This window comes from Coffea arabica, chromosome 11c, assembly GCF_036785885.1.
Source record: "Coffea arabica cultivar ET-39 chromosome 11c, Coffea Arabica ET-39 HiFi, whole genome shotgun sequence".
Lineage (NCBI taxonomy): Eukaryota > Viridiplantae > Streptophyta > Magnoliopsida > Gentianales > Rubiaceae > Coffea > Coffea arabica.
In genome coordinates, this window is record NC_092330.1 from 580,378 (window position 1) to 602,269 (window position 21,892).

General features: G+C 37.5%; 1 protein-coding gene and 1 non-coding gene across 9 annotated transcripts; both read right to left on the reverse strand.

Moving 5' to 3' along the window:
- Positions 1–1,795: 1,795 nt before the first annotated feature.
- Positions 1,796–8,705, reverse strand: LOC113715328 (uncharacterized). The gene is made up of 15 exons (XR_011823077.1): positions 8,187–8,705; positions 8,005–8,089; positions 7,758–7,860; positions 7,535–7,619; positions 6,978–7,064; positions 6,726–6,800; positions 6,082–6,542; positions 5,639–5,720; positions 5,363–5,539; positions 5,242–5,295; positions 4,964–5,056; positions 4,819–4,884; positions 4,046–4,092; positions 3,112–3,812; positions 1,796–2,574 (listed from the first exon to the last, which is right to left on the reverse strand). It is a non-coding gene; the product is annotated as an uncharacterized protein (transcript).
- A 379-nt stretch (positions 8,706–9,084) lies between these two features.
- LOC140016703 (uncharacterized) lies at positions 9,085–21,750 on the reverse strand. 8 transcript variants are annotated; one of them, XM_072070291.1, is made up of 5 exons: positions 21,614–21,745; positions 20,415–20,518; positions 11,009–11,121; positions 10,193–10,239; positions 9,085–9,517 (listed from the first exon to the last, which is right to left on the reverse strand). In XM_072070291.1, exons 1-5 carry the CDS (start codon positions 21,706–21,708, stop codon positions 9,514–9,516), a joined length of 363 nt encoding a protein of 120 aa, XP_071926392.1. In that variant the 5' UTR covers positions 21,709–21,745; the 3' UTR covers positions 9,085–9,513. The 8 variants fall into 8 exon arrangements, 1 of the variants encoding a protein (XP_071926392.1); XR_011822904.1 differs by lacking the exon at positions 20,415–20,518 and having other exon boundaries at positions 10,193–11,121; positions 21,614–21,750; XR_011822900.1 differs by lacking the exon at positions 20,415–20,518 and having other exon boundaries at positions 9,663–11,121; positions 21,614–21,750.
- Positions 21,751–21,892: the final 142 nt, after the last annotated feature.

Genomic DNA, 21,892 nt, shown 5'->3' on the forward strand with positions numbered 1-21,892 from the left:
CAAATTTTTAGCATTGTCCTTGTTTAATTTGCCAACTTTGTACGCTTACCTTTTTTATGAAACACATAACAAAGAATGCAGTGTCAGAGAGTAGCATCAGCAATGAAACCAGATTTCGTTCAAGACATCGCTGATGGTCTATCATTCTATGAGATCTTCACTCAGGAAAACCAACATAATTTTGTAAGCTTCAGTTATCTCTTGTTTTATTTTTTCATTCGCTGCTTTCCTTTTGGTGAACAACAGAAAGTGCCCAAATTTGTATCCTTCTTCATACACGGTGACAGAACTCCTCTGGTCATCCTACGAACTGGAAACAAGACAATCACTGTTGGAATGCATCGGAGACGGTTTGCAACAATTTGGAACACATTTACTTTTGAGCATCAGCTACAATTTGGCGACGCTTTAGTATTTATCCCTGAAACAAAGTCTTGCTATACTGTCCTCATCTTCGACAAGCGTGGAGTCGAAAAGTTGTTCCCCTTGTACAATAAGTTCTGCATCTTCTCTGATGCACCAACCAGTAAAACTTAGCCAACTTCTTTTACGTTTATTCCAGGAGAAACCTTGTCCTTCTTATATGTTCACTAAGCATATGAATGCCAGCTTCTATTGTCCTTTATTTTTTCCAAACGGAATTTACCTTTGCAGTACGCAGATTTATTCCAACCATTCAGGGAATTGCAGCCAAATTAATGTTCTTTAATTCTATCAAATACAGGAAATTATTTTGCCTGCATGGAGTTATCTCTTCACTTTAAATGGCTACAATTTTTTAAAAACTCGTTGCACTGACAGTGGGACAAATATTTAAGTTTATTATATTCTACTTTAATTATCCCCTTTTTAACTAATGCCAGGTTCTCCATTTCCTTAATTTATAATTGCATTCTGCTGCTCACCAAATCCCACGTAAGATGGCAACAAATAAATTTCTGCTAGCCTTTGGATTCTTGATTTAGATGGCTGTGTCATTTGAATTAATGGTTAGTGTATCCTTTTTTCCATCTTTATAATTATCTCCCCTGCACCACCTAATTTTTACTCAACATACTACAAATACAAATTACAGTACTTTATTAAATTCATACTCTGTAATGCTCCTACTGGGCATTACATTAATTCTTTACCGTGCGCAAGCATGGTATATTTCTGCTAGTCACAGATAAAAGCATCACTTTTTAACAAAAATTGTGCATGATATGACTAAAACGCTGCCCATGTTTCCTCTAGTAGACGATCTTATACATATTTTGTACAATTCATGTGAGGATGAAGTTGATCAATTCTAATTCTTTGAGCAGTGGAAAAACCGTGCGGTAAAACCTATGTCAATTGATCATTTTCTCTCTAAATTCAGTTTTCGAGGACTAAATTTCATGAGATTTGAAAGTAAACTTGCTTTCTAACGTTCAATTTGGACATAGCAAACCTTGCTAATCAAACGTTTGAAAATTGTTGGATAGTTTTCGACTTTTAAAAAAATCAATAATATTTTTAGGTTTTGAGAGAAAGAAAGACCCACAAAAAAGCCGCGAGTAAGTCCCAATTAGACGTATATTTTACATGGATATCATTGGATTTATTTTCAATTAGATCTAGTCTTATATTTTACATACCCATCCCGTCCAAATTAAAAATTTGGGCATGAGAGCCCATTGCCGTTGGGTGCTGAGACTTTTTGCCACCACCAGCTCAAATGGAAACGGGGAACTTTGGAGATTAGAGCGAGTAAAGAACAGAACATCATTCCGTTCGAGTCTTGCTAGTTTCACAATATTCTGGTGAAGGATGAAAAAAACACAAAATGAAAGTGTGTATAAACATGGATGAATTGAATGGAGTACAATCAATGAATCAAACTCAGAGAAGAGAAAAGGAAATTTTCAGTATGGACATGTACGTAGTAAGAATTATCATACTTGCTAGCTCCTCAAAAATTACTACTAACATATAATCAACTTATTTCATTTCATGCTCTTATAATCAATCCTGTGGGTGGACGCCATCTGCAATTCATTGGCTAAACTTTATGTGCCCACTCAACTCAACAAGCATAACGCCAGCCAGAAGTCTTCCTTTCCTTCCTTTGACAGCATGCCTCTTCTTTCCCCGTACACGTCTCGTCTCTTTAATGTGAGCAAGTGCTTGGAGGTTACACAAACTTACCAAAAACATTCATTTACTAATTATACAGGAGAAGGGGAGAGAAGAAAATCCGGTTGTGGTCTTTGCAACAATATCCCACAAAACGGACACAAAGGTTTTCTAGATTCCTCAGGGGTGAGAGATTCAGAAACATGATTGGAGTCTAATGGAGATTTCGGCATTGTAAAAAGAGCCGTATTTGCTAAAGCCGAAGCATATCTATGACAACATATGCAAAACCAGGTAGGAGTGTTAGGGCAGACCATCATGGAAATGGCGCACCGTCGTAGTTTGTGGCTCTGCCCAACTCCATCATCAATTCTCTCTCCCTCACAAAATGCAACTTCTGTTGATTCAAATGGAACAGGTGCTGAACAGAAACTACATCTCTCTTCCGCTACATAATCGCACAAGGAGCGAAGTCTGCCACAGAGAAAAAATATAAGCAGTTAATCAAATCAGCAGGAGGCTATCCAAATGAAGCAAAGACAGGAAATGTACTCTTTAAGTAGTACAAGAAGCCCATCACCGAGCTTCATGAATAACAAATACTACTACAGGCATATATATATACATATATATATATATATATGTCATTCTTGTTTATACACAAATACTGATGGGAAATCTGTAGTTTGTTATAAGGATAGGGAATCATATACATATGGTTTATAACCTTCAACATGTCTTAGGCAACACCTGTTGCTTACTAGCAAAAGGGGTTCAATTGACACCATGGCAACAAAACTAGGCAATAAACCGTCTAGAATAAAATTTAAGGTGCAACCTGAGAATTAAAACAAAGGAATAGAATCTTTCCTTCTTGATCTCTATCACAAAGAAAGCGTATTGAATGGCCCAAGACGAAAGATCCAGCACTTAAAAAGAAATGACATAGAGGATTTAGCATGCAACTGAAATTTAAGCATGCCAAGATGGTGAAAGCAATAAGTAGAGTACCTCTTCTCAATCTTTCCAATTTTTTCTGTGAGAACTTTAACATGATAGCTTAATTTATCAGGATTAGATGCAACCCATTGCACCATCTGGCCTAGTCCAACAGCAGTCCAGCATCTAGATTTTGAAAACTCGGCGGTGGAATTCGTAACAATTCTCAAAATGGCCAAGAAGTTAAAACACACAAGCCTTTCTCGTAGTTCCTTTTCAATGTTGCACACCAGATTTAACCAAAAACTTTGCTGCGGTTCTGCACCATCAAATCCCTTGAAGTCCTGCAGTTTACAATTTATCTGCTCTGCCTTGAGTTCTTTAAGAAATACACATCTGCTAATGACATTGAGCATGTGCAACTGACGGGATGTGGTGTTTGATAGTAGTTTACATATTTTAGATGAGATTGAAGGTGAAACCTCAAATTCTGATCCAAAAAGGTTCTCATCCATCTAATAAATATATGCTCCACATAAGGGGGTATAGACTGCCTGAAGGCCAAAAATGCAGCTACAACGTCCCAGATAACCAGTGGCTTATTCATATGCTCAAATTGATCGAATGACCAAAATGCATTATTCTTCCAGCTCATTAGTTCTCTCTCAGGTAAACCAGGAAAAGCTTCAAGTTCAGGATCTGGATGTGTGTTCAATGTAAGGTCCAGCTGCTGCCCTCCAATCCAAAGGAACTCAATGGCACCTTTTAAAGTCCTGGGTGATTTTGCCAAACTATAAGCATCTCTAAAGCAAAATACTTGCAAACATGTAATGCTAGATGGGACCCTTGACTGAAACTTGTAGCAGTTAGATTTTATTATTTCAAAGCAAAATCTGGGTAAACATGCAAGAGGGAATGGGTCTCTCACTTGAAAATTTTGCTTTTACCATGCACACTAAGGTAGTAGAAACTTGTACACAGCTTCGGAATATTATTAAAAACCAACCTTGCCTCATACATCGGATCTAACAGATCAGTGTCAAAACTGTGAACCTGCAAAACCAGGTAATGCCTCATCAAGTTGATTAAAGGATAACTATGAACATATTTGTAACAAATCATTTCATGGAAGCCAATTTGATTTAAATCCAAATGAATAGGGAAAAATAATAAGAAATCAGAAGCCACTGCAGAAGTACAGGTCCAAAGAATAAAACAGCCAAAGGTGATAAGATCAATTACCTTGGGCCATACTTGATAAATAACAGTAATAACTATTAAAGAGAGAGCTAAAGAGCATAGCTATTTCAACTATGAAAGAGATTCAAGGAGTACACACCTGGAATCGCTTATTCTCATGCTTTTTTCTGTGAACAGCACATTAAGCAAGACTTGAGGATCTAAAGCAATTATGCTTGAAGTAGGCCAGGAAGAACATGGCGGGCTCTAAATTAAAAAAATTAAGCCTAACATGCATGAAGGACATGGTGGTTCTAATGCTCAAGAAATGACCCAAATAGAAACCCCGAAACCAACATCAAGCAAAATGTACATCTTTCAATATTTTACAAATTTATACTGTTAATTCTCCTGAGGTTCAGCTGATTGCATGCATTTGTTTTGCCTCAAGAAAACACATGCGAGTGAAGCTAGATTCTAGTCATCTGATGTATAATGTAAATACAAAGTGCTAAGAGCGCATACAGACCTACATACCCAAAAAAATAAAATAACAAAATAGAGCCTAATAAGAACTTTAGAAAGGAAAAAATGTCATACCGCGGCCATTGCTAAGTTTCCAGGGGATAATGCCAAACCAAAGCATGAATCATATACATTTGGAACCTACAGGGAAGTGATCAGCTTTAAGTTTACCAGTAAATTTGTGTGTAAGCGAAACAATATGTAAATAGCTTCATCATACATCAAATTGGCTCTTCACGCCAGTGGTATTTGAAGGAAGTGGTACTCCACTCAGGACATTGTCATGCAAAATCCAGCAGCGGACAGTGTCATCCTAACATTATGAACAACAAAGAACAGTAAATAAAACTATTGCCTTTCTATTTTAGGCAAAAACTTTGACTAATAATCTTTGATGAGTTCTAAAATGGTAAACTCATGAGACAACATATTGTTAAATTTGGAAAAGGTGACTCAGATAAGGACCTATTGCAACCAAGTCCTATCCATTTTACACACCTGGCTGCAGCTATACAAACAATTGGTGCCAAAGGCCCAAGCTAAACCGGTAACCTGAAATATGCCACAACAGTTAGGTACCATAATTGGTGGAAGTGTTAAAAAATTCGCACAAACTTACTATATGCTCATGAGCATCAGGACAGCACGCTTTGTCAAAGTTGCTAGATTTTAATTCACCAATCCAAACTTCTAATGATCCAGATCCTCGGCCAATAGCTAAGAATAGTTTGCCTGTTGATTCTATGGGCACAGTAAATGAAATCACAGAGGCTGGGGAAGAGTCAATGGTTGACATCTGGTCACATGACAAAATGGAGAAGAGCAAAGAGTACGCAGTCAAGTCCTTTTGAAAGCAGTCAAACAAATAAGTGTAACAAAATTTAAGAAAAATAACCTCCTTCAGCAGAGAAACTGGTACATCACTAACTTCTGACGACTTCAGCAGTTGATTGACATATGCCTGCCATACTTTCACACTACAAAAGAACAGATTGCGAAAAGATAATTTGAGGAACTCAGAAAACTAAAGAACTCGATGAAACATTCAAGAAATGATATTCAGACACCAATAGATGTTACCCAATAGAAAATGTTTGCACACTACCCTTAGAGCTCTCTACTTTTACTTAAAGAGGTGACTAGTTACGTGTTTGCAGACAAGGTATGTCAGCAGACAATTATATACCTTATAAGTTTCCTAGAAAAGAAAAAAAACTAAATAATTCACCTAATAGATGTACAAAATCTGTACTGATGCAGCCCCTTTATAGAACTTCTCATAAGCTTACTATAAGTGCAATTTAGTGGCATGACCAGTTCATTGATGTACCTACTTACCACCCATTAGAACTACCAGTAGCCAGTAGAAGCTGAGGGTTTGAAGCATCTGAAATATGCAGCCAACTAAGTGCTGTTATCCAAGAATCGTGTGCGTGGAAAAGTCCAACGAGTGAAGCAGTTGTCAATTCCCTAGAATTTGTGCTAGAGTAGCACTGTGGTTGACATATCCTCCAGAGTGATATTCTACCAGATTTTGCTCCAACTGCAAGCACAGAGCAGTTGCTTAGGACATAATCAGCAGAAGCTTCTTCAACCCCTGCAGTCAAGATCATATCAGGGGACCAAGCCACAACAAGTGACGCCAGCATCGAATTGCGAGATGCAAATTGCTCTGCAGTTATTAGTGACAAATTACAATCTTCTGGGCCTTTTTTTGCACGCTTCCGTCTAGAATCAGGCACAGCAACAATGTCACGCACATTATTATTTTTCAGGTTGCCATGTGCATTCTCAACTACCTAATTACAGAAATAAAAATCAGCAAAGCAGAAAAAACCAGTTTCCTGTACATACAGATCGGAAGTATGAGATTAAGCAATTAAATCAAATATAGTTAATGATCATCTCTTCCGTGAAATGTGAATTATCAGAAAATATATGGACAAAGAGAAGCGTAGAAGGCAATGACAAGTGTACATTACTGTCAATGCCTTTAAGATGGATACTTGCTGGGTATCTCCGCAACTTTGGTCCATCTGAGTGTCATTAATTTGCTCCTAAAAACAAAGCCAAGAAAAGGAGATCATGATCCTTAGATCCAACTAAACAACAAAGACAACCAAATTGTGGAGTCAGTAAGAGTGACATTTAGTTGGGAGAAGATGTCCAAATAGCAGCGAATAGCAGAGTTTAATTGAAACTGCAGGATGGATAGGGAATCTAGAAAACCAAACCTCTACAATTCCTGATGATAAAGCGTCTGATTCCTTAAAATTGACACTCGCAAGATAAGAGTGAAACATCTCAGAAATATCCGCAACCTAAACAAGTTCAGAGGAGCATTTACTTCAAAGATCCTGACGAGTTGACCATTAGAAGAGAACAGTGCATCAATAAGTTTCTCTATAAAAGTGATTGATACAGATTTGCAGAAACAATACTTAAAAGCAGATGTGGAGTATCCCGGAATTTCATGCAGGCAATAAGATATATGCAGGGAAGGCTGTCAAAACAATTGTTTATCCCCTTTCGAGTATGACGAATGGATGAATGTATCTAAGAGGGTGACAATTGAAATAGTCTTCTATTTTAGATATGAATCTTTAATTCCAGTAAGCACACTAGTCCATTTTATAACAACATCTCTTAGACTTTTGTAGCAGAGCTGGTAATAGGTCAAAGTTAAATTTCCAGAGAGAAACTAGGTCCTCGAAACTGGAATGTTCTTGGACCTGAAGTGCACCCATACTAAGTAAAAAGCCACCTACAAGTTTGGTTGCTGCATTTTTACCTCTATCCACTTTGCCGAATACTCGCAGTAGGGCATACGATAAAGTTTCACATGTCCATCAGTGCTGCAAACAGCAAGCAAACAACTACACCGAGTAGAGCAAAAAAGACGCATTTAGTAAAAATAAAAACGAACCACATCATCCGTTAGAAGGGAGAAAAAATAAAATTTAAGAAGAAGAAGAAGAGAAAAGGCACATGTGGGATGCAAGAAAGAATAGTACCCTGCATTAGGAGCATATCCAATTGGAGACCAAGAGATTGACCGGACACAAGGACGAGCATCACGAGATAAACTAGTAGGTAAGATACAAGGAGCGAGGATATCTGCCAAAACAGCAATTGGAGAACCAAAAAAAATCAAGAAAAAATAGTCAGAAAATCCATCATCATTTCCCGAAACAAAAAATGTAAACTGGTGAAATTACAGATTTTTACAACACATAAATGGTGTCTAAAAATGGTGTAAACCTTGTGGATGAATCACTCCAATTGGAAAAGGCTTGTAAGCAGGCAATGTGATGAGGCCTCGTGGTCCAACTGGAGCTGCTGGATTCTGACAACAAAAACGAATCGAATCGAAGAAAGTAGTAGTAGCAGTAGCAGTAGTAGTTAAGGGTGGATGGAATAATAATAATGGGTATTAGGATTACCAGAATGGTAACAAGGTGGCCGGATGCAACTGCGATTAAGTTCTCCTCCGACCAAGCTACGGCGTTCGGGTAAGACGGCGACGCCACCAGCGCAGCCGCCTGGAACCTCTGCTGCGACATCGTTTTCTGGAAGGAAACAGAGTGGACAAAATAAACGAGGTGGAGGAGAATTAGAGAATCAGACGATTATGGTTTCCGTTGGAAGGAAGACAGCGAAAGTTGGAGGGAAAATCCTTTCATCTTTCTTGTGCGGGGGGCGACGACGCGAGAAAGAAAGATAGATTACCCAGCCAGGGATCGAAACTGCCTAGCTGCGAGAATAAAATAGAATAGAATCATCATAATTCATAGATTAGCTAGCAACCATTCTGCTCATTGGACTTTCTTTTACTTCTAGTCGTCAAGCGGCACCAGCCAGAAGAACCCCAGTTCGAAACTTGGACTCGAGCGTCTTCCTCTTGTTTTAATTTCTACCATTTGCTCTTTCTCATCATCATCGTCTATGAGAAAAACACAAAAAATAGTAGTCCCTCACCATTTGAGTTTTGCACCTTATTTTTTTTCAGGAGTAAATCTTATATACATACGCACACTATCATAGTTGGATACACGATACACATGAAAAAATTGAGTTTCAAACTCAAATTATACATCATGTATCTAACGATAAAAAGTGTATACATATATACTATCGGTGTAAAAAAAATTAATCCTTTTTTTAGTCCATCAATTTTAAAATCATGCATTTCGAACCTTCACATGTAAGAAAATTTGTGTTGTGTTGTAGCTTCTTTTAAATACTTTTAAAATGGTGTACCTTGATCTTTTACAAGTCCAAAATGCACATGAGACGAGATGACTTTTTCTTATTATTCATTATCTTTGTGAGGGAAGCAACTTTCTAGTAAGTCTCCAAACACAAAATACCATAACTCAATATAGGGGCTTCACATCACATGACAACGCCCAAGATCAGGATTAAAGAGTACAAAAATACAACGAGTATCTCAAGCCCTCCGGCATCACGCTGCAATTTTTGACTTCAAGGTGCAATTTCATTTCATGCTATCAAAATGAAGCAAAGCTCCAGCCCTCACTCCCAACTCCAACAACTTACAACCGAGACAAAACTATGCATGCCTCTATACACTGGAAAAACTGGACCATCAAGATTTGACGGAGTAAACTTTGGTGAATCTCCAAGCGCCTGAATCCAGCTTTATGCAAGGGGACAGGGATGTTTCTTTCTCTGCAAAATTTGGTCCCAACTAGAAGGATGCTGGATAAGGACATTTACAAATACAATACAATTGTCTAAAGTTCTGGTTCACCTGCAATGCAACAGATTCATTAGCATAAGCTTTCATAATTAAACCACGACCATCATCATACGGTCCATTGAGCCAAGGGAATCCTCTATTTATGTACAAGAGTGGAAGTGAAAAAGCAAGCTAATGCCAAAGATGAGGTCTATACCATCATCATCATCGCTTATGTTAAAGTCATCTTCGTCATCATCAAAATCAATGTTCTGCAATAATTTTCAGAGTTTTGGTGCATCTATTCCAGATGCATGCATCTATGATATTTGCTATGACAAATATTTGCCGTGCTAACAGTTAATCCCACACCGCCCCCCTCCACCCAGGCAGGGAACTGGGGGGGGGGGGGGTGAGTGCTACCAGATTATAATCACCATCATCGCTATACTCCTCTTCTTCCTCTTCAACGTTTTCATCTTCTTCCTCCTCTTCATCCCCCTCCTCCTCATTTATTTCTTGACCCCATTGCATTTGAGGTGAATAGAAACAGAATTATCAAGACAACCGACTACGACAAGCGAAGAAAGCGAGTAGAAAGATACATTCATCTTCTCAAGAATCCTTACTTCTATTGTGCTACTGAATAAAGAAATCACTGTCTTTTACTTCTGCTGTTATTGGTGTTTCAATCTTCTCTACTGAAAGAGAGAAAGCAGTGCTTAAAACAAGCAGTGGCACTCTTACCTGACACTTCTGCTCAAGCTTTTCAAAGACATCCAACTTCTGCATGTCTGCCACATGAAAATTACTCAGTATGAAACTTTAGACTCTACAAAAGGCAAGCAAAAGAGAGGCTTTACAGCCAGTTAAAGCCCTTGAAGCATCACTCCGGTGTTAACAATCTAGCACAGTCTGCTTCGTGGGAAACAAGTTTCAATATTTCTCAAGTCCTGGTTTTGGCGCCCCCCACCCCCCCAAACCAAAAAAACAACATTTTAAACAGAAAAAACTATCCTAGGTACCAATTAGTCAATTACTGGTTCCCAGAACCAACCAGTGAAAAGTAAACAAGTATAATTAAGCTTCTTTTTGGTGCGTAAATAATTAATATTACAGATATTGATGAAATATTAATTATTTGATCTTACAGAGTTTAACTCAAAACTTTTATTCAGAGAAAAAAGTGACATGGGACCCCTAAGCCCACAGTAGTTGAAGAGATTTAATTCTCAATTCTGGTTTTTCTCAAGACAACCAATTATAAAAAATCTTCAGATAAGTTTAGATTTCAATTCAATTACTTTACAAGATGAAAGGCAAGTAAACGTAGAGATTGATTGATCACTGATTCAGATACGCTTTCTTTGTACCTTTCAAATACTTACAATTCACTGCCCCACCACAAGACTTAACAGACTCAATCTATTTTCAATCAGCTCAGATTCATTCAATTGAAAAGAAATTTTTCACAACCAAGAAAGTGATCAAGCAGCTTAAAAGAAAGGAAAAGTTAGGTAGACAAGACATATGATAAAAGGCAACAAATTCAGTTTTAGTTACTGGAAATAGTTCAAATTTCACTTGCTTGGCAGCATGAAAGCCACCACCACCAAAGCCATTACGTCCTCGCCCTCCAAATGCCATGTAACAAAATGTTCTTCTTTGCTTGCCTCCTAACAAAAAATAGGCCAGAAAGGTGCATCATTATCCCGTAAACTGGAGCAAAAATAGGGGCATATACAAGGTACTGATATATGTCGTTCTAACTTTTCTAAAAGGCAACAGGTGGAACAATGTGGTTAATTATAGCTATAAATACCAAAATTTGGTTTACAGAGCTTCTCAAAAAAGGTCAGGGCCAATCTTTTCCACCATTTTTTTCCGGCCCAGGGGTGGGGGGGGGGGTGGGGGTCTCTTTTCTTTTGCAATTATTTAAGAAAATTTTCTTTGTTTGGATAGAGTATTATTCCAAAAAATTTCTTTGTTTCGAATAATTACTGTAGCACTTTTTGTAATGTGATGTACGTGAGATAAAAAGGTGGATTGGAAAATGTGTTTATGATGCAAACGAAAATTTTTTTTGGCAAAATTTGCTATCCAAACAGAACATTTAACTGAAGAAATTGTTGAAAATCTAGAATATCTTTTTCTATGTATATCCCATGATTTCTGCTCTATTTCAGGATAGAATAATTTACTCCTAATGTATTTTAGGATAGAATAAATTAGCTCCTAATTTTTAGGAAATTACAGATTTCATGGAATTGACAAAAGTCAAATTCCATTTGTATAAATATTGTACAGAGTCTAGAACAAAAGATATGACAGAACAATTCAGTTTTTCTTTTTGTTCATGGTATCAGAGCTTTTGCTCTTGGGACCTCTTCTTGTCAGCCTTCATTGCTGAGTGCTTTCCTCTCTTCAAGTCTTTATTGCCAAGTGCAATTTCCAGCCTTCATTGCTGATTTTTTCATTAGGCCTTCATTGCCAATTTTTCTTTGAAACCTCCAACATGTCTGAAACTGAAACATTAGAAATCCACTCCAATACCAAATCAGAAGAGACCTCAAATATTCCACAAACAGGGGATTTGCAGAGTATCCAGGCAGCCTATAGGCTCAACGGGAAAAACTATTTGAAGTGGTCACAATTTGTTCAAACATTTCTCAAAGGAAAGGGCAAAATCAGCCACTTGCTTGGATTTGGATCGAAAAAGGGAGATCCTAAATTCGCTGCTTGGGATGAAGAGGATTCTATGGTCATGTCATGGCTATGAAACTCCATGTTACCTGAAATAAGCGATACTTGCATGTTCCTACCAACAGCTCAAGATATATGGACTACAATTCGACAGACCTATTCAAAGGCAAGAGATGCTGCCCTAATCTATGAGATCAAAACAAAGATCTCAGCCACTAAACAAGGCAACCTTTCTGTTACTCAATATGCCAACCTTCTGCAAAATCTATGGCAGGAACTGGACCAATATCGGTGTGTTCAGATGTTGTGTAGTGAAAATGCAGCCACCTTGAAAAACTTTATCGAAAAGGATCGAGTTTATGACTTCCTTGCAGGTCTGAATGTGGAATTTGATCAGGTCAGAGTCCAGATATTGGGGAAGGAAAGATTATCATCTCTGAATGAGACAATATCATTGATTCGAGCTGAAGAGAATAGGCGAGAAGTCATGTTAGAGCCTAAAACATTAGAAGGCTCGGCAATGATTTCTACAAAGTCAAATAAAGACACAATTTGGTGCACGTACTGCAAAAAATCACGCCATACGCGAGATGATTGCTTCAAACTCCATGGGAAGGAACAAGTCCTTAGTCGTAAAGGAGGATTCAAAGGGGGAAAAGCCCACTTAACTGCTGGAGAAGACCAAACACAAGAAAAATCCAACCAGACTGGTATGGGAGAATTCAAGAAAGAAGAAATCGAAAAGCTAAGAAACCTCCTAAATTCCCTTGAAAAGTCCTCTAGTACGTGTTCATTGGCTCAATCAGGTAAGTACCTTAACTCTTATGCTTTAAGAGCCTCAAGCATGTCTTCTCTATGCTCTTGGGTCATCGACTCAGGAGCTACTGACCATGTGACTCACAGCCCAATCAGATTTAGAACATACAACTTATGTCCTGGAAATAGAAAAATTACTGTTGCAGATGGATCTCCTATAACTGTTGCAGGCCAAGGGACAGTAAATCTATCAAATTCTTTATCCCTAAATAATGTGTTGCATGTCCCAAAACTGTCCTCCAATCTCATATCCATCCATCAAATTACCAAAGATCTGAACTGTAGAGTAATTTTCTATTCTCCTCACTGTGTTTTTCAGGATTTGGTTACGGGGAGGACGATTGGACTTGCTAAGGTGAATGACGGGCTTTATTACCTTGAGGAGATGAGTGGCAACGAGAAGAACAAAAATCAGTTATCCCTCACCTGCTCCTCAAATAATAAATCTGAAATCTGGCTTCATCATTTCCGTCTTGGTCATCCATCTTTTATTCTACTTAAAAGCATGTTTCCTTCACTTTCCAAGAATGAAGATGTTAGTAGTTTTCATTGTGATACATGTGAAATTGCTAAACATCATAGACTATCATTTCCATTGAGTAATACAAGATCTACTAGACCTTTCTCTTTGATACATACCGATATTTGGGGGCCTTATAGAATTTCTAGTATTTCTGGAGCAAAATGGTTTGTCACATTCATTGATGATTGTACTAGAACTACTTGGTTATTTCTTATGAAAGAAAAATCAGAAGTAAGCAGTATTTTTCCAATGTTTCATAAAATGATTTGTACACAATTTGGAAGTTTGATTAAAAGAGTAAGATCTGATAATGCAAGAGACTATTTTAATCAAATTCTCTCATCTTTTTTCCAAAAAGAGGGTATAATACATGAGTCATCTTGTGTAGATACACCCCAACAAAATGGGATTGCTGAACGAAAAAATAGAAATTTACTCAATGTGACTCGAGCAATTTTGTTTCAACATAAAATTCCAAAAACTTTTTGGGGGGAGGCTGTTTTAACTGCTGCACATTTGATAAATAGAGTACCTTCAAAAGTACAAAATAATCAAAGTCCCATTGCTGCTCTTTCTGTTTTTTACCCTGATTTTAATGTCTCTTGCACATTGTCACCAAAAGTGTTTGGTTGTGTTGCTTTTGTACATGTTCATGCACAACAAAGAGGGAAACTTGATCCAAGAGTTTTAAAATGTATTTTTGTGGGATACTCAAACACAAAGAAAGGATACAAGTGTTATCATCCTCCTTCAAAATTTTTTTTTATCTCCATGGATGTCACATTTGTTGAAAATGAACCTTACTCTCAAAGTAACAATCCTCATCCCCAGGGGGAGAGTTCTTGGGAAGATAAGGAATTTCTCCTTGATCTTCAAAGTCATACACTAAACTTAAAGTCTTTCAAGCTTGACCATCCACCAAATTCTAAAGGAGAACATACTAGCAGTGAACCTGAACCTGAATTTGAAGTTGAACATGCCAGTAAAGAAATTGAACCTGATCTTGGAGCTGAGGGAAAATCTGGTTTAAATTCAACTACACCACTCAAGGTCTACTCAAGGAAGAAAGTTCATATTTCTGAACCTGTGCGAATCCAAGAGTCTGAACCACAATTAGGTACTGAAAATTCTGTTCCTTTGTGTGTTCAATCTGACTCTACTCCTTGTGAATTTAACGATTTAGACCTGCCTATTGCTGTTCGAAAAGGAACACGAGAATGCACTAAGCATCCAATCTCAAATTTCGTGTCTTTCCATAGACTCTCTCCACAACATAAAACTTTCCTTACCACCATCAACTCCATTTCAATCCCACAAACACTACAAGAGGCACTTAAAAATAAGAACTGGTTACATGCTATGAAAGAGGAGATGAATGCCCTAGAGAGAAATAAGACTTGGGAAATTGTAAATCTGCCCAAAGGAAAGAAAACAGTGGGGTGTAAATGGGTGTTTAGTTTGAAATATAGAGCTGAAGGTTCATTAGAAAGGCATAAAGCACGATTGGTCGCAAAAGGATATACACAGATATATGGGATAGATTACCAAGAGACCTTTTCACCCGTTGCAAAAATGAATACTGTGCGTGTTCTTTTGTCTTTAGCCGCTAACTTTGGTTGGTGTTTACAGCAATTTGATGTGAAGAATGCATTCTTACATGGGAATTTAGAAGAAGAGGTGTACATGGAACCTCCACCGGGTTTCAATGTAATGTTTTTTGAAAAGAAAGTGTGCAGGTTAAAGAAAGCTTTATATGGATTAAAACAATCGCCAAGGGCTTGGTTCGGAAGATTTACTAAAGTGATGTTAGCAATGCAATACAAACAAAGTCAAGGAGATCATACTTTGTTCATAAAACATTCAAAAGGAGGTGTTACAGCTCTACTTGTATATGTAGATGACATCATCATCACCGGGAATGATCCAATTGAAAGAGAAACACTCAAAAAGTGCTTAGCAAAGGAGTTTGAAATTAAAGAACTAGGGAGGCTGAAGTATTTTTTAGGCATTGAGGTGGCATACTCAAGTAAAGGCATCTTTGTTTCCCAACAAAAGTATGTCTTAGACTTGCTTAAAGAAACAGGCAATCTTGGATGCAAGGCAGCAAGCACACCCATTGAGCCTAACCTGAGAATGAATGAAGAGAAGGATGATAGCACAATAGATAAGGGAAGATATTAGCGGTTGGTTGGGAAATTGATATACTTGTCCCATACAAGGCCGGACATAGCATTTGCTGTAAGTGTAGTAAGCCAATTTATGCATGATCCAAGAGAGAAACACTTGCAGGCTGTCAATAGAATTCTATCCTACCTCAAAGGGACACCGGGTAGAGGAATTTTGTTCAAGAAAAATGAAGGATTGCTCATAGAGGCATATACTGATGCTGATTATGCAGGTTCTGTTGTAGATCGTAGATCAACTTCAGGATATTGTACATTTCTTGGTGGGAACCTAGTGACATGGAAGAGTAAGAAGCAATCGGTTGTTGCAAGATCAAGTGCTGAAGCAGAGTTTAGAGCTATGGCTCATGGAGTTTGTGAATTGCTATGGCTCAAAATAATACTTGATGATCTTAAAATCAAGAGCAAAGGACCTATGAAACTCTATTGCGACAACAAGTTTGCCATCAACATTGCACACAATCCAGTGCAACATGATCGCACAAAGCACATCGAAGTTGATAGACATTTTATTAAAGAAGAGCTGGACAGTGGTATGATTTGCACTCCATATGTAGCATCAAATAATCAATTGGCAGATGTCTTAACTAAGGGAATGCCAACTTCCAACTTTGAAGACATTACATGCAAGATGGGAATGGAAAATATCTATTCACCATCTTGAGGGGGAGTGTTGAAAATCTAGAATATCTTTTTCTATGTATATCCCATGATTTCTGCTATATTCCATGATTTCTGCTCTATTTTAGGATAGAATAATTTACTCCTAATGTATTTTAGGATAGAATAAATTAGTTCCTAATTTTTAGAAAATTACAGATTTCATGGAATTGACAAAAGTCAAATTCCATTTGTATAAATGTTGTACAAAGTCTAGGACAAAAGATATGACAGAACAATTCAGTTTTTCTTTTTGTTCAGAAATCAGTACTCCTATACATACAACTGCGGAAGACAAGTTTCATCTAAACCACCAAAGGAGTCCTACCCTCGAGAAATTCATATATCCAATCACGTGGTTGACGTTTATCTGCTGGTGGAAAAAAAAGAGTAGGAAATTAGAAAAGTTTAGTGAAGGTGATATCACTTCCATGACAGCAAGAAAAAACTGATGGGGAAGAAGGAATGCACATCTTTAGGCATGGTATGCTTTAAGCATTTCTTATATGTTGCCAACAAATGTCCAATCAGCTATGGTTACACATCATTAGATATTATTCTCAATTTAGAGGCCGTTTAGTTAAGAGTTACTTGGGTGACCAGAGGGAGGGTACATATATCAATTTCTGTAATGTAAAGACACACTTGTAGTCCACATGATTATGCTAATCTTACAGGCTCCATTAAAGATCAAGGAGAGTTCACCGTAAAATCCCCAAAAAATGAACTTTCCCTTTGGAAATACTCCTTACATAAGTTATAACCATGTGAAAGAAAAAAAGTGATACTTTTCTGGTGATACTTGTTCATTAGGCTTTAACTATTCTGCTGCCTCCGCCTAATGCAATCATCTAGCTACTGTTCCTCAGATTCTATATGTCCATCAATGGGCGCCATGCCTACTGATATTTTTCCTCATTCCAAATGAAACATATCCACTCTGATGGAAAAAAAGATGATCCCAAAACTCACCAAGTGAATTTTACACTAATGAAGTTGAGAGTCTATTAGGATGTTTTTCCTTATTTCTAATAAAACATATCCACTCTGATTGGAAAAAGGATGATCCCAAAACTCGCCCAGTGAATTTTACACTAACGAAGTTGAGAATCGATCAGGGTAGCCATATATTCATTGCACATGGGAAAAAGCCAACACGACAGCAAAAAATGTTGGAGACACAAAAGCTCTCTGATTTCTTCACAAGCCTAAAGTGATTTTTTTTTTTTATTGCATGAAATAAAAGTCTCTTAGCGCAAACACATTTCCATCTCCCAATCAGCTTATATGAACGCTGGAAACTGAAGGAAAATTCACCACTCCAAAAATGGGGAACAGAAAAATAAAATGTGACGCCCCCACTTTTCCCTAAGGCGAACCAAAGGGTATCCGCAGGACGCCTGCCTAGCTCTCGCCAGAATTCAAGCAATTCCATTCAACTTATATCCGGACCACACAATACAAATCGATAACTTAGATACAATAATTGCGGAAGTGTTCAAACTTAATAACAGTTATCCATTCTTCAAACCACCCGTCAGCATACATAATACATTTCGTCCAAAGCCAAAGGCATAAACAAAAGTAATAGCAACCCTAAAACAAAAGCACATCAAGAGGGCCGCTCCATTTTACCTCTGAACTCAACCTGTTAAGGAAAACAAATCTACAGGATGAGCAAAACGCTCGTGAGGCCAAGAACACACATGCAAACACATAGTTCAGATAACAATCCTAAATAACAATTCAGGTATTAGCTTGCAAGTAATTAATAACACCAATAAACTGTAACCAGAAACAATTCAAAGATATAGAAGCTCTCAGGAGCTAAGTTCCACATTTGCCGATACCATTTATATATCTTTCCGTGATGACTCTCCGTCAATCGGATTGATATTTTCATATCCGTAGTTCACCACTTACTTCCCATTCGTCCACCATACACCACTTCGGGCCCGCACGACATTTATAAGGCGATACTTTACGAGTATACCAAGCGAGATCTCTCAATAGATCAAGTTTATCATTTGAATCTCATGGTTCACCGAGGTTCCCGACCAAACCCATGCCGGCTCGAGTTCCAAGGTCGGCCTATGAGTTTGGGCGTCCCCCATGTGTCATGTAAATGTCGAGGAGATTCACTCCATCGACGTATGCAATCATAGCATACCATTTCATGTATTCAAGCATTTGATAGGTTTAAGCAGGCATTTCAAGTCATGTAAACCAAGCAAATCATGTTAAGCATGAGTCATTCGTTTCAAATGAGAACGAGTGCGATCAAGTACACACTCGACTCCATTTTGTCAAAATCAGTTAAGCTAAGCATGAAATCAGGTGAATCAAGCATGAATCAAGACTTTAGAGTTCAAGTAGGCATACACTTGACACTCACCAAGTTATGCAAGCAAGTAAATTGGAGGAAGAGTTCAAACTTCCACAGTAGGGTCCTCTTGGAGGTCCTCGTGCGTGCTTGAGCAAATAATAGTGAATTATCACCCATATCCCAAATATCGAGGAATAATTCGTTCACTAGTATTACTCTAGGAAATTCGGTGAAAATGAACCTCAATTACTCGTAAATCGAGGTTCGAGAGAGGTTTGATAACATTCAACAATATTTAAGTCTTTATCTAGAAAATCGGTGATAAAACGTTTAGATAATATCAAAAGAATAAAGAGTTCTTGAAAAACTCTATTTCCTTGAAAGTTGGAAAATTTTCAGTTTTGTTATGAATCTTTGAAAAATCGTAACTCACTCGGCATAAGTCGAGAATTGGAAAACTTTATACCGTTGAAAACCTCTTAGAAAGTACTGCAAGTTCCTAGAAGACACTGATTCATGAATCGAAGTGGAAAGTGCTCAAAAATGAGCATAAAGTTGCTGTTCCAAATCACCCAGGATTGAGCCGGGGTTGGTTTTTCGCTAACTTTGAAAATTCGGCAGAATTCACTCGTTGCAAACCAGCCCTTGAAATTTATAGATCAATTAGAGGTGTAAGTAAGGTTTAGGGCAGAACAAACGGATCGAGAATCGGAGTTTCGAGCACCAAGATATGGTAGCTCAAAGTTGGGAAAAAATTGAAGACTGTTACAAAATTTCCAGATTTGGTTCCGACTTTGGACCTTTTGTTAAGTGTCGAAACGGACTTGGATTGACACCAAATTTTGCAGTATACTACTTCCATATGAAAGTTATTTCTCTATCAAATTTCATGGAAAAATACCCTCGGAAGGGTGGTCATTCAATCAACCAAAGTTTGGAAAAATCCTTAAGGCAATCTGTCCAAAGCTAAGGTTTTCAAAAATAAGGCAGTCGCCGTATTTTGATCATAACTCTCTCAATTTAACTTGGAATTGGAAATGGTTGATAGTGTTAGACAATACATTCACAAAGCTACAACTTTACAGAAGAAATCGTTTCAAGTTTCAGCATGCAACTGGTTCAAAATCAAGCCTCAAGTTGCAGCATCATCAAATCATTTTGGCAGAACGGAGAAACAGGACAGCCGACTTCAGATGAATGGTGTGGCTCACACACATGAAACCAGAATGTGCACTATACACCGTTGGAAACATGGGAACGTCTAGTTTCAAATGCCGCTAACGGCACTTGATTTCGACGTCGGAGTACAGAGTTATGGACGAAACACGAACACTGGTCTGGTTACGACGGCAACCGTTTTCCCAGATTACTAGCTTTGGAAATAAATTCGTTTGACCCATCAAAACTCAATATTTTTCAATGAAATTTTGTACACAACTACTACAACATATATACAACATAATCAAGCCATTAAATCCTCAAAATTCTGCATTTAAGTGACCGAACAGAGCAGGGGTAAAATAGGAATTTTTTGTTTCAAGAGTTCAATAACGTTTCTGGTAACAAAGCACCTTTAATCTACTTCCTTAAGCTCTAATTCAGCAAATAAACCATCATCAAACATCATCACAGCCATCAACCCAAAGTGGGAGTTCATAGAGCCCACATTTTCAACAATACAAGCTATTAAAGTAAAGATTCCAACTCAAATGCGTAAATCAACTTCCATAAGACAAGTTGAAGGTGTTAGATTACTACCTACTTTGATGGCTGGTTTGGACAGATTTTTCGGTCCTTTGAAGCTTGAAGAAACCGTGAAAGCTCCTCCCTTTTTCAGCCTATGTTGTTGTCCAAGTGAAAAACTAAATGAATGTGAAGTTTGGTGAGAATCTATGGAAGTTTTGGTAGGAATTTGGTTGAGTTTTGGAAGAGAAGAAATGGTGAAGCTTCGGTTGTTCCTTTGCTGCAGTCTAGCCGTCCATTGCAGCAGAGGAAAGGAAATGAATTGCGGTTCCGAAGCCTTTGCGTATAAGAGACGCTTGACGTCAAATCTTTTAATACGTCAAATCAATTATAACTAGTACCCTACACTCGCGTTTTGTGTTTGATTTCTCTTACGTTTGTTGCACTAGTGCACTAAACCTCTAAGGCACTTACATTTGTATAAATATTATTCATTCCTAGTTGTCTCAAAATAATGGTCCAAAGTCTCCCAATTAAGCGCGCACGTGAAAACACGTATTTCTAATTTAGGCGCAATAAAATTGAAACTTTTGAAAAATTCTTATAACGATTGTACCACTAGTTATTACTTGTGTGTTTAAACCTAAAATTGTCTATTTTAGAATCATTGTATATGTCTTAAATTTTTAGCTTATTGCACTCCCAATTGACTAAAGTTGAAATACGTTTTCACTTTTTCACTAATTAAGTTTTTATGAAAATATTTGTTTATTCATCTATATTTTTATTTTATTTTATTTTTTAAAATGAGACACTTTAGAAATATAATGAACTATAAAATCATGAACTTAGATCTAATAGGCTAGAAAATATTATTCGTGACAAAAATTCAAATAAATAATTAATTGAGTCAAAATTAGAAATTTTAAAATAATAAAAATTTCGAGTCCTCCCGTAAAAACCACTTCCCAAAATGCAAATGTACTTGTTTTTTTTTTCAATCTGAACCTTAGGCATTCAATTCTAAACCTTTAATCCGGAAGCTAAATGTTAAATCAGCTCTAGCTCTAAGAATTAAAGACTCAACAAATTACGCTCATTCGATTTGAGGCAGAACAAGAAATTCCGTCTACATAGCCAATATTCCATGAGCGAACCTCGCTATCAAAAAGGAAAAGAAAAAAGGGAATAATTCAACCCAAAAAGATGCTTGTGAAAGAAACCAATTTCCTTCTTTAAAAAGCTCTCGAATTTAATCAATATCCAGAATTTACCTGAAGTTCCGGTGTTTTGCAGGAACTCCGGCGAGTTTAAGAATTGGGGAAAGAAGAAAAACACACAGAGGTGGAGACCGGAACTTTCTAGCCATGGCTGGACTCCAAAATTGTGACAGAGGAAGGAGGCGGCGGAGAAAGAGCAGAGCCTGGGACTGGGACTGGGACTGTTCACGGAGAAATTAAAAAATTCGTTAGCCGAGCCTCAGCATAATTACGATTGTGCCCCAAATATTTTAGGCGAAATTCCAAAACTGTCCCCGAATAAGATATATAAAT